Source organism: Populus alba, chromosome 17 (assembly GCF_005239225.2).
Source record: "Populus alba chromosome 17, ASM523922v2, whole genome shotgun sequence".
Taxonomy (NCBI): domain Eukaryota; kingdom Viridiplantae; phylum Streptophyta; class Magnoliopsida; order Malpighiales; family Salicaceae; genus Populus; species Populus alba.
This window is the reverse complement of record NC_133300.1, coordinates 14988534-15001701: the sequence shown is the minus strand read 5'-3', so window position 1 is coordinate 15001701 and position 13168 is coordinate 14988534. Positions and strand designations below refer to the sequence as shown.

General features: G+C 32.3%; 2 protein-coding genes across 3 annotated transcripts; both read right to left on the bottom strand.

Annotated features, from left to right (window-relative positions):
• Window positions 1–565: 565 nt before the first annotated feature.
• Window positions 566–8609, bottom strand: LOC118042759 (TMV resistance protein N-like). 2 transcript variants are annotated; one of them, XM_073405827.1, is made up of 7 exons: window positions 8251–8609; window positions 7529–8118; window positions 3114–4206; window positions 2726–3001; window positions 1587–2624; window positions 1133–1501; window positions 880–1055 (listed from the first exon to the last, which is right to left on the bottom strand). In XM_073405827.1, exons 2-7 carry the CDS (start codon window positions 8014–8016, stop codon window positions 1029–1031), a joined length of 3291 nt encoding a protein of 1096 aa, XP_073261928.1. In that variant the 5' UTR covers window positions 8017–8118; window positions 8251–8609; the 3' UTR covers window positions 880–1028. The 2 variants fall into 2 exon arrangements, with proteins under 2 accessions (XP_034906368.1, XP_073261928.1); XM_035050477.2 differs by having other exon boundaries at window positions 566–1501.
• A 3449-nt stretch (window positions 8610–12058) lies between these two features.
• On the bottom strand, window positions 12059–12694 carry LOC118042750 (uncharacterized). The gene has a single exon (XM_035050471.1). The coding sequence runs from the start codon at window positions 12692–12694 to the stop codon at window positions 12059–12061; it is 636 nt and encodes a 211-aa protein (XP_034906362.1).
• Between the last annotated feature and the right edge of the window lie 474 nt (window positions 12695–13168).

Genomic DNA, 13168 nt, shown 5'->3' with positions numbered 1-13168 from the left:
AACCAAAACTCAGCCTGCTGCTGCTCAGACAAGTGCTCGCGCTTCTGGATTCAATGGATCTGCTGCTGGAGCAACTGGGGCAACCGCCGCCGGAGCAGCTGGGTCTGCCGCCCCCTCCTCCGGAGCAGCTGGGACTGCCTCCGCCACCGATCGATCATCTGGGGCTGACGCCTCCGCGGCTGGGACTTCCGCCGCCGCTGCTCGATCAGCTGGGGCTGCTGGATCCGCTGCTGCTGGTGGAGATGGAGCTAGAACTGGATCCACTGCTGGATCCACTGGATCTGCTGCTGCTGCGGCTGCGGCGTTGCTGGAGCTCCTTTGCTACTAAGAGGGAGAAGGAGAAGTCAGAAGTGTTGTGTGTGTATCCCAAACCAAATGGATAAAATAAATAGATTAGATAAAAAGAACACACAAAAAAGAAACATTCCTTTTTCTACCCCCACCGCATAGTCAAACTGTACATGGAATCGATGTTATAAAGAGCATAGAGTTTTTAACATTAAGTTCTGAAAGCAACACCATATTTCAGCATTCCCAGTTTCTACACACAAAAAAGAAGTAATTATTACCTTTTCGGTCCAGATGAAATCTCAACTTCACTGAGAATATTCATCCATCTTTGTACCTTCTCCTCGTTTTCCCTGAAATTTCCTTCATTCTTATCAAAGACAATTGTGTAACTCTTTGTTTGATCATCTATCTTTGATTGTTCAACAACTGGAAACACAATGTCCGATCTCATCTCATCTATGAATCCGACAATCTTGACAAGTTCTTCAAAGCACCGAGGTAAAGAAGCAAAATCTCTTGCAAATATAAGAATAGACAGCTCTGATTTTTCAATGGCCTCAAAGAGTCTATATCTAATTGCCATTACTTTCTCTGGTTCCTTCTCGACTGGGATAATGAATCTCCGGACTCGATTTGACTTTAGATAGGTGACAGTATCACTAGTGTCTGCGACTCTGATGCCAGGGAAAACATTGGCCTTCCATTGATGGTAAGATGAAGAAAAGGCTAAAGAAGCTTTATATGAAGAAGCTGTTGTTTCGCATCTAACAATAAAATGGGCAGATGATTGCTCAATGTTGCTATAAACATAAGATAACAAACGGACACCACAATTCTTCACCTTTACTTGTTGCTCGTAGGAATGAAATGACATCTCAATGTTGCTAAAGGATTCATGCTGCCATTCTTGAAGCTCTTTAAGGTGATCAAAAGATAGATAGAATAGCCAAATATGATCTGACAGAACCTGGATAGAGTTTAAACCAATACACATCAGTGAAGGATAATTCTCTCTTCCATTGATTTTGAAATCACAACGAAGAGGTATTTCTCCATATGCAGTACTGAATGCAACACATGCAACAAACCCCATGCTCCAGCTAGGCACTTGCACACTAATTGAAGATCCCTTACTTTGATGGCTAAACCAGCTTGGAATTTCATTTCCTGGAACGACGATACCAAATCCAGGTCTTGGATTAGACAAACCCTGTACCATGAAGAACCAAAATGTTAGATAGATAGAGGGAGAGGGAGAGAGATAGAAAAAGGTTGGGGTTTGATTAAGAGAAGACCTGAAGGTATCTTTCAAGCATGGTCAACCCCATGTTATCTTGGCCATTATGATTGTACAATTCCCAGCAGTTAAGACATATGAAGTCTGATCTTTTGGAACTGCTTAACTTTATCGGATCTGGAATTTTTTTTAGGCTTATACAACCATTCAAATTTACCGTTTGAACTTTAGATGGAACCTCAAGCAAAGATTCAAGCATCGTGCAATCCTCCAAGATAAGCATTTCAAGTCTAGAAAGCTGATTTATGCTCCTAGGCAGGCTAACAAAGTTATTCCGGCTCAGATCTAAGGACTTCAATGAAGATAAGCAGCCGATATCTTCAGGAAGTACCCCTTCTCTTAGATTGCAAGCGCATAAATCCAGTACTTTTAAAGAACACAAACCCGAAAAAGAAGGCAACCTTTGATCTGTGAGACTCATAGTTATGCTTTTGCATCCATCAAAAGATAATACTTTAAGATTCTTTAAAAGAAAAATGGATGCTGGTGGTTGTCTTATTAAAGTTCCACTTACATCAAACTCTTCCAAACTTTCAACTTTTCCCAAATTCTCTGGTATATTTTGAAGTTCAGAGCAGCCACACAAATCAAGTTTTTTAAGGGATTTTAAGCAACCTATGCTACTCGGAATGCTTTTAAGGTTCTTACAGGTTTTCATGCTCAGTACTTCTAAGCCAATGAAATGATGAATTGATGAAGATAGTTCTTTAATACCTGTCCCATCCAAACAAAGCACCATCAAACAGTTCATGTTGCCTACTATATCTGGAAACTTCTCAAGTTTTGAGCAGCCATCAAGAGTGAAAACATTAAGTGATTCCATTTCAAGGTTGTTTGGGAGAATCCTAATACTTTTGCAATTCACAAGATTCACATATTGAAGCTTCTTGTGACGTCCAAGTGATGGATGGACCTTAGACAGACTTATACAACCTTCAAGAATCAGCCTCTCAAGATTCGAAGTTCCAGTAAGATCTGGAGTCTTGGTCAGGTATAATGAGTTGCTGAGATTAATGATCTTCAAATTGACTGCACTCTGCAATCAAGCAGGGGAGAAGGAATATAGGCACTGCTATCATACATATATAGGAACACGTTAAAAAGAAATACAAAGGCCCTTAAATTAGTTGATCTCACCTTATACCCATACCATAATTGTTCAATACTACTGTTAGCCATGTGAAGTTCAACTAGCTTATCCACCTGTAAACCAGCTGGCAATGATTTTGAAGGGTAATAATTCCATTCAAGAAATCGTAACTCATTGGAAAGATCTTCAGGTCCTTCAGAAAGCTGCACGTTGTCGATTTTGAGCAATCTTAGTTTGCTCATTTCAGAGAAGGCTTTCATGCTCCATTGTGCCTCTTTTATTCCAGGCATGTCTAAGAAAATGGCTTCTATTTTTTCTTTTCCCTGTCAACCAAAAAGGAATACAAGTGAAAAACAAATACAAAGTAGAGATGGAGCGTAAATTAAAATAAACTTCATGAAATCTTATGGATAATGTTCTCTATCAGCTACTCACTGTGTTGTCCATTAGTGCAAAGCAGACATCCTCGTATGTCCACAATCTACTGCGCCTTCCAGGCTCTTCAGGGGATTCACAACGAACAATTTCCTTACCCATTATCTGTAGTAAATTATGCATCCAGACTTGATCCCGAGAGACACTTATGAGTGATTTCTCGATAAGAACTGGTATTCCAATACTTGCATGGAATCCACGGCTTTCAAGTATCCTTGTTATTCGATCAATTTTAAACCCCATCAAGAAACATGCAATGTCTAAAAATATTTTCTTATCTGATTCATGGAGACCATCAAAACTAATACGAAGCACATCAATAATTTTTCCGTCAGGAATCTCATTCATTCTATTAATTGCACCTCTCCATTCAGGGATACTTCTTGCATACAAAAACGAACCTATAACTTCAATAGCTAGTGGAAGGCCATTAGCATAACCCACAACTTGCTTTGATAGTTCCACGAAATCTTCAGCAGGTTGGTCATTTTTGAAAGCTTTCTGGATAAATAACATAAGAGCATCATCATCATTCAATTTTTCAGCCTCATAAATTTTAGTATCATCATTTCCAGTTAACACATTTGTATCTCTGCTTGTTATGATAATTCTGCTCCCTGGACCAAACCATCCAGGCTCCACAGCCAAGAATTCTAGTTGATTTTTGTCATCTACATCATCAAGGATAAGAAGAATCTTTTTAAGTCGTAACCTCCGCTTTATCATCTCAACCCCTCTATAAGAATCCCAGACATAAGCATGTTCCATTAAGATTTCAGAAAGAAGTTGTTCCTGTAAACGGCGTGGTCCATCTTTCTCAGCAAAAACTTCTCTGACATTTGCTAAGAAGCAGCTGCCTTCAAATTGCCAACGAATCTTATCATATAGAACCCTTGCAACAGTCGTCTTACCTATGCCACCCATTCCGCAAATCCCTATGAAGATTGCTTTGCCTACTTCTTCACCTATATAGCCATTTAATACCTCTACACGAGAATCTATTCCAACTAATTTTTTGCTAATTGTTGGCAGAGTGACGCTTAGTTTGTACGATATGTATTCAACAATTATTTTAATTGATTCCGATTCATTCCTGCATAGGAGGGTGTAAAACATTAATCATGCAGTGTTGAGAAATCAAATCAGATAGTGATAAAGGGAAAATAAACATATTTTAGCTTGAAAATGTATGGACGTTAGCCGGAAATTAATACAGAGAAAGATAGGGCCCTGATAATCAGAATAAACTGATTGTATTGATGCTAAGAATGATCCGTACAATACCTATCTTATTGCCTATAAAATCACACAGTTACTACAAAAGCATGCATACAAGAACAAAAGCTAGGAAATATCCATTAAGTTTGGTTTTAACAGACTAAAAGGCAAAAGGAGTTCTATCATATTTTTTGTCGACAACTAAGATAATTTTATAATTATTTTTAACAAAAAATTCAATTACCTTGCATAATTAACTTTTAAAAAAACAACTTTAAATTTATTAATTTTTGAGTTTTTTCCCATATTAACATAGCCCAAAGAAAATTTCTCAAACTAACATAGTTTAAGTGGTTGTGCAAATCCAATCCACACACCTTGATATGCACTGATATCACATATGCTTCTCGCGACTCAAATTTTCACAATCCATTTCTTCATCTTTCTTCTCTATTTAATCTTTTATTTTGTCTTTCAATTTTTATACAATCTTAAAATTAGTTTCAATATAATGATCATTTCATTAATATAAACTTATTTTTTATTTAAGTTAGGGAAAAACATAACAATATTTTAAGCAAAAATTAACTCGTTTTAAGCGATCTAATTTGAAATAAATATTAACTTTAATTCATATATTTTTTGTGTGAAAAATAATAGATGAAATGATCATAATAATGTAACTAAAGTTAACGAAATATAAAAATTGAGGGATCAATCCAACAAAAAAAAAAAAAAGTTACGTAAGTGAGACCTATGCGATAAGTTTCCACTTGTTGAAAATTTCACTTCATTGTGTAGTTCTGGAATAAAGTAAGAAATATAATGATTTTTCGCTCCCATTATGTACTGTTGGATTATTTAATTTCTTCTAATCTTTAAAAAATATAATAATATTTGAAAGCAACAAATTCAATAAGAAAAATACTTTTAAAATATTGAGATAATAATAAATCGAATGATATATTTATTTAAAAAATAATTGACAGGACAACACAATAAATCGATTTGAATTAACTATGGTTAACTTATGAAACTTGCGATATAGAACACAAGACCGTGAAAACCCCATGGAACCCATATCTAAATAAAATAGAGAGCCAATTTCAATCAATCAAATATTGAAAGCTGAAAATAAAAAATATTATTCAATTATGAAAAATATTTTCTTAAAAAAAACAACTAGATTTAATAAAGAATGAGAAATAAAAAGACCTGAAATAACCCCAATTATTTTTTTAAAATTATTTAAAAATCCTATATAGAAAGTATTAAATAGAGCTGAATATTTAATTAAATTAAATGTTGGAAGATAAAATTATATAAAAAAAAAAAAACACGAGCTTAAAAAAAAACCCAGAAAAATCTTCTAAACCTAGGTTAATGTCTCAAATTCTAAAGCTATTAAATCCTAGACTCAGGTCAACCAAAAAATCTAATTCAACGTTAAATTATGAAATTAAAAGTTATACATGTATAATAATTTTAAAAACTTGCTAAGGTAAAAAAGCATAATAAATCTAATAGAATAATAAAAAAAAATAATAGATAATCTTACTTCAAATAAATAGTAATTAAAAGAATAATAATTAAATCTAATAGATTAAAAAATCATAAGATATAAAATTAAAAAAAAAATTAATTCTATAAAATAATTCAAATAAAAAAATATCAATGGAAAGAACATAAATTAAATATATTAAAAAAAATTAAAGAGCTATCCTCAAAATTTATTTTAGAAGGATTGGTGTGGAATTCAAGGAAAAAAAAGTTATTTGACGTAAAACCGCAGAGAATTACTAGGGCATGCCATCGCAAATTAGAAAACAGCGATGAAGGCCTTTTAGGTGCGCTGTAAGCCATTGCACATTCCACTTAAATAACACTTAAATAAGACATGACGAATTACTCGCTTGCGTGTTCTACAAACACGCCAACCACTTTTATATATATATATATATATATATATATATATATATATATATATATGAAAATACCAAATTGTATTATTACAAAAAAACAAAAAACAAAAGTATGAATTAGCCCCTGAAGGCAATGTAAGGAATTTTTTATTGTAAAGGCTACAGTCATTATATTTTTCTGTGAAAAGTAAACTTTCAAAAAAGCCCCTAGACCCAATCTAATATATTTTTTTTTGCTTTTTAGGGCAACTATGTAATTACACCATTAAAAAATTTAAAAATACCTAATTTCCCCTATCAATTCTATAATGTCCATAAAAGATACTATTATCCCTAATGGATAAATGTTTTTTTAGAATGAAAAAATAGTAAATTCATTTTTCCAATCCATGATAAATCAAGATATTTTTACTGTAATTTTCCCATGGCTTTAAGTTTTTGTTAATACAATTGATATAGTTATCCTCTATTATTCTAAAATAGAATAAGAAAAAAAAATATTCAAATCATACTAAAAATGTCTTTGTAATATTGATATTTTTATAAAGATGCCCCAATAAATTCAATTAAATAATATTTTTAAAATTTTCATTTTTCTATCTAATATTTATTTTATTTTAAAATAAAAAAACCGAAGCAAATATAAAACAATTACATAAAGATTAGAAATGCTTGATCACATAAGATCAAGATTTCATAAAAATTAAATTAAAGAAATCATGCATATGAAAAAATATACATTTACTGCTAAGTGTTTCATCAAAAAATCCATAATTTTATCATTCATTGAATACTATTTACCATCTTTTGATTAACAAAACTCAAAGAACACTAAAGCATTTGCTAATTGATTTACCATGAAGATATATATAATAAATTGAAAAATAATTTTTCTAGTGTGAACAAAACATTCAAAAAGGATTAAAAAGAAAACAAACAAACGATTTTCATTGGTAAATAAATGAAAAATTAGCAAGAAATTTGAGAATTTTTTTAATTTGTATTCAATTTTTATTCTAAAAAACTGTGACCATTGAGATTTGAGACGTGCTCCTCTTTTATTTTAAAAGTCAAAATTAAAGAAAAACTAGTCTGATCATAGACAAATAGCTATTTAATGGATCAAAAATATATACTAACAATTCTTTATTCAAGAAATGGTTTGATAATCTTGTTGTATTTAATCATTTTTTTTTTTTAAAGAAGAGGCTATGTTCATCATTGAAACAATACAGGTTGGATTTGAGAATAAGAATAAGTAGATAGATGATTTACCTATTCCGGACGTCCCAGCCTGATAGATTGGTCACCGCAGAGAGACAATCTTTCCAGATCTGGACCTTCTCCAAATTTTCCTTGAAATTTTGTTCATGCTCAACGAAGGCTTTCTCATATGTCTCTGAGGGATCCACATCATAAAAAACTGGCAGAACAGTGTGGCCCATCTCTTTCATGCACTGAACAATCTTGACAAGTTCATCCAAACACCATGGTGAAGAAGCGTAATCTCCTGAAAATATAATGACTGAAAACCTTGATTCTTCGATGGCCTTCCAGAGAGCAGGTTCGATGGTCTTTCCTCTCTCGAGCTCCCTATCATCCATGTACACATCGATGCCTCTCTGTGCCAGATTAGAATATAGATGACTAGTAAAGTTGTTCCGGGTGTCTTTGCCTCTAAAACTAAGGAACACATCATACATATATAGTGGAGGAGGAGAAGATGAAGATGAGGTTATTCCTTTGACGCTGGTGGAAGCCATGAAAATCCCTATAGCGATAAACTAGTACCGATCCCTTCTAGCCTCAACTAGCTAGCTTGGTTCAGCAATTGCTTTCCACGCTATTTGGTATAAGGCCTGCTCCTGTGGTCAAACATGAGACAGAAGGTAAGATCAAGAAATTCGGAAATTAAATCTACCAATTGGAAATTTCAAGCTGGAACATGTACAATTCTATTTAGAAATCAGAAAACACCAAATTTCTACAAGTATTACACGAATCTAGATGAAAAAAACCGTGTGGTAAGTGTTGACTAAAGAGACACAAGATCCAGCCAAGCCCAATATTTGTTTCTCCTTCTGGTATCTTAGTAACCAACTTCCAAAGCCCTTTTCTTTCTTTCTTTTTTCCAATGACTTCGAATTTCTTCCGGTTTCTTTATATCAAGAACTCGTACTGGTAAGTTTCCTGGATTTCTTACGGATCTTTTTCTTACACTGTAAAGAAGATGGACTTTTGGTGGAGAAAAAGTCAAAAGAAATGGAAGGGATATCGAACGCGCGTTGGGCAGCAGAGGTAACTTCCTGTCAAGAGCAGGGCTTAGGCACACACATCGCAATTGACTTTTTCTAAATGGTTTTTTTTTTCATTGGAGTGCATATGCTAAAAAAAATATTATATTTATACTATTAAAAAAGTTATATTATCAATTTAACTTTTCTAAATAGCTTTTTCATGCTATTAGATCTAGAGTTTTAACTTTGGAAGCCTCAAGAGTAAGGGAAGAATGTGGATTCTTCGGATGTCCCCAAGACACGTATCCAAGATGGGTAATGAAAATATGAGTTGAATGTGTTACTTAGAAAAGCTCTCGTGGGCTAGTTTAGGCAATGTCCTTAGATCTCCTTGGAGCCTGGATAGAGAGAATTATGATCCCTTGGAGTCCCTTAGAAATATTTCCTGAGACGAATCTCGGCAAAAATAGATTGAGAGTTTAATGAGTTTGTCTCAGAGAAAGGAGTGTCATGAAAATAGTTTTCCCATTAAAATATGTTGAAAAAGGTGGAATGAAACTAATAAATTTTGTTTTAGTTAGATTTGATTTATAATTTTTAAACTAATTAACATTAGATACGACTTTATATAGGTTTCTAAGATGTTTTCAAAAATATTTTAAAAGAAATACACCAAAATTTATATAATAAATTTATATAAGAGAAACATAGATATCAATTGAAGAAACTAATAAAAAGATAAATCATAAATAAATATAGACCTGTAATATAGCGTGGGTCCTTGCCTAGTGTATGTTTCTAAAGCTCAAAGGTCATGTTTTCTAAATTGCCTTAAGTATGCTATAAAAAACATTCATCCCTCATCATCATGAGCCAAACTATAACTCCATTCTTAAATACAATTAATGAAATTAATGAAAGTTATGGCTAAAAGTTAGAGTAAGAAAAATATTGTTAATACTGATTTTGACCATTAAAACGATTGATTTTTTTGTCAAATAATTTCATTTGATGAGAGGAGTTCAAGTTATGTATTTTTTATACCTTGAACATGACTAAACAAATATATATAAAATTCAGGAAGATTTTTTATTTCGGGTTGATTTTGGATTTTGAGATAGTTTTTTGAGGCCATGGATGGATTTATCAAGGTGCATACGGAGTTTTGAGATAGTTTTCTAGGTATTTTAGATTAAAAAAAAATGGGTTGAAAAATATGTTTTTGGGTAAAAAAAAAACCCTTCAAATATGAATTTCCAGCCACTACTGATCAGAATCTGGGCCGACAAAGTTCTAAAAAACTTATCTGAGTTTGGGAAGATTTTTTATTTCAAGTTGATTTTAGGTTTTGAGATGGTTTTTTTGAGTCATTGATGGATTTATTAAGATGCCTGGAGTGTTTTCCATGTGTTTTAAATAAACAAAAATTGGTTTGAAAAATATATTTTTGGGTCAAGAACCCTTCAGCCCTGATTTTCCACCCACTACAATGGCTGGAATCTGGGAAAAGTTAAACGATATGTAGTCTAGCTTTTTTTTTTTCAAAAAAAATTGGAGTAAATGATATATTGTCTATCTCATTTATATTTTTATTTAAAAAGGGCTCACGAGCCCTTCTAAATGGGTCAAGTCTAGCGGCACCATGTCTTTTTTTATTAAAAAAAAACAATTTTTTTTTTATATGTATATTTTAAAATAATTTTTTGATTTATATTTAAATTAATATCTATTTTTTCTTATTTTTACTTTGCCTTTTTTAATGGTGGTTGTTCTTTTGAGTATTTTGTTTGTATTTAATTTTTAAAAAACTTTTTCTAATTCATCTATAATTTTTTATGTTTTTATGTAATTGAAATATATTTTTTTAAAATAAAAAATATTTATTGTTACATAGTATTTCTAATAATAACAACCTTGCGAAATATTTTTTTCCCTTTGATTTATTCAATCAATTCTATGTATATGTCTTTTCTACTATCATTATATTAAATAAAAAATAATTTTAATAAATAGAGTCAATGAACATAATCAGGTAAATAGACAGGTTTGGTAAGTTAACTTAGGTTGACTTATTAGTTTTTTATGTCCTTTTTCTAATTATTATTTTTTTGTTTTATCTCTCAACATTGGATTGATTAAGAATTGAGTTTCATAATTTGTTTTGATTTCATTTTTATAGGATTATCTCGATCTCATGACTTAGATTTGTTAGGTTAACCCGGGTTGACTCCAGTTGTATTTTTTATCTTTTTTTTAATTGATTTGTTTTTAATTTTATAAGTCAACATGGAGTTAGTTGAGAATTAAACTTCATAATATATTTTTTTTATTTTCATTATATCAGGTTATCATGATCTTATGATCCAGGTCATAGCTTTGGCATGTTAACCTAGGTTGACTCGGGTTGTTTTTTGTGTTGTTTTTTTAATTAATATTTTTTTTCAATTTCATCATTCAATATTAGTTAATTGAGAATTGAGCTTTATAATTATTTTTTATTTGCTTTCTATAAGGTTATGTCAGTCTCATCATCTGAGTTTATCGGGTTAACCTAGGTTAACTATATTTTTTTTTTTTAATTGATATTTTTTTTTAATTTCATCCTTCAATATTTTTTATCTGTTTTTACGAGGTTATTACAGTTTCATACATGATCTAGGTCATGGTTTTGATATGTTAACCTAAATTAACACAGGTTGATATAATATGTTATCTTTTCCATATTTAAAATAAAATGTCATCTTGAAATTTTATTAAGTTAAACTATATTTTTTACAATTATTCTGGCAATCTTTGAACATGTCAAGTTAATCAGGTCACATTAAGTTAATCCTTAAATGGTTTAATTTTTTTTTATTTGAAGGTACATTAATAATATCTAATATTATGTTTTATGTTTTAAGAAAATTAATCTAGTTTATGCTAATTCTTGATGTAGATTTTTTTTTTTTTTTTTTTTTTTTTGAGGAACTACTCTCTGTTGTCTTTTTTACATATGCGTGTCTCACAGTTAGTTATTGCCTCGATTTATCAATTGTGATCAATCGGGTTTGACTTTAAAGATTGATTAGGTTGGCCCCTTCTCCCATGGATGGGTAGTATAGAAAAGGTATATAGGAACAAAGACAACTCCTCTGTAGAAAATGGGCCCACCCATAATATAATCATAATTAACTCCCTAATCATAAATGATTGCTCAAGCTTAACAGTTAACAACCGCATGTTGCTGTTAATAGTAATACAACAGAGAAACGGTGCTTCCTGCCATGACTTCAATTCATGAATAGCTTCACTTTTTTTTTTCTTTTTCTCTTTTAACAGAAAAGCCAATAAAGTACTTTTTTTCAAGTTTTTCAATTACAGAAAATGAATAAACTCTTACCAACATTATGATAACTTGTAGAAACCAGGAAAAAAAAAAAGATATCAAGACTATCCAAGACAATATTTCCGAGGATGTTACATAAAGATAATCCACCTCAGTTACTTTGATATTCATCCTTTGGCAATTTAGATCAAATAAAAAATAAAATTCAAATCTGGGTCCCTAACGATATTGAACGAAGAATCAACCCGTAGGCAACTTAGAACGACACATAGGGCACGAAGCACTCCTCAGCAACCACTTGACAATGCAATGAGAATGATACACGTGAGAGCAAGTAGTGGCAGCAGCTTCAGATCCAACAGAGAAATCTTGTAAGCAAATTGGACAACACAAGGCATCATTCGAAGCCATGTTGTCCTCAATCTTAACTTTCTTGAGGCATGGAATTGGTGGTTTGCAAGCTTGTAAGACATGATTAAAAGGGTTCTCCACAAAATCCCACGAGATCTCCTTATCTTCATCAACATGAATTCCAGTCATGACATTGAAGTGGATTTCATACCATGGTTCAAGAGCAACGACGCACACAAATATATGGTCAGCTTCACAGGGCAATGAAGAAGCACTGCGAGATATGGATTCAATAAGTTGAGCTCTTGCTGTCGAAGGTAACCGGATGCCTATGCTCCAAAGCAGGTTCCTGTATGTGCATTCTTTCAAAGGATCCAAGAAGAGTTCCCCTCGTTTTACCCGGAATGATTGTCTGGATTTGACAGGCGACCCATCTTGTGATGCTTTGACGACGATGAATTCTATTGTGATTCCCTTGGCATCGAATTCGAATGGATCGACACAAGGTGCTGCTAAGAGCTTCATGGTTTTATGCTTGTGATGTTGCTCGAGTTGTTGTTTAGTAGAGGAGGTAGTGAGAGAGACTTTTAGGTTAAGGTTGTATTTATATAGACAGGATTAATTGAAGGCGGTTTATGGAAATCCGTGTCTGTTTTGGATTCGGACTTGCAGAAGCAAGCTGTCCTAAATAGCCGTTGGTATATTAGCAACCGTTTTAACCGTTTTCTAGGGTCTAGTTTTCCTACATGTATATATTATCTTGCCGGGTTTCTTATTTAAACAAGAAAAGAAATAAAAAATAATTAATTTGAATCTCAAATGTCACCCCAATCAGTGAAAGTGTAATTAGATTGATTTTTTCTCTTTTTTATTTTCTAAATCTACCCCTTTAATTTAGAATTTAACCTCCCAAAACCCTAAACTTGTCGAGTCTAATTAACTAAAACTATCCAGTTCTACACGATTCCTTCTGATATAAGGGGTTTTAAGATTTCTGAT

Bases quoted from the DNA above. Each gene is read 5' to 3' on its own strand.
- LOC118042759 (XM_035050477.2), bottom strand. From the start codon at position 8,016: ATGGCTTCCACCAGCGTCAAAGGAATAACCTCATCTTCATCTTCTCCT. The intron at 4,207-7,528 runs GTAAATCATCTA...CCTCCTATGCAG, and splicing joins GGCTGGGACGTCCGGAATAG to GAATGAATCGGAATCAATTA. The intron at 2,625-2,725 runs GTGAGATCAACT...GCTTGATTGCAG, and splicing joins AATTATGGTATGGGTATAAG to AGTGCAGTCAATTTGAAGAT.
- LOC118042750 (XM_035050471.1), bottom strand. From the start codon at position 12,694: ATGAAGCTCTTAGCAGCACCTTGTGTCGATCCATTCGAATTCGATGCC.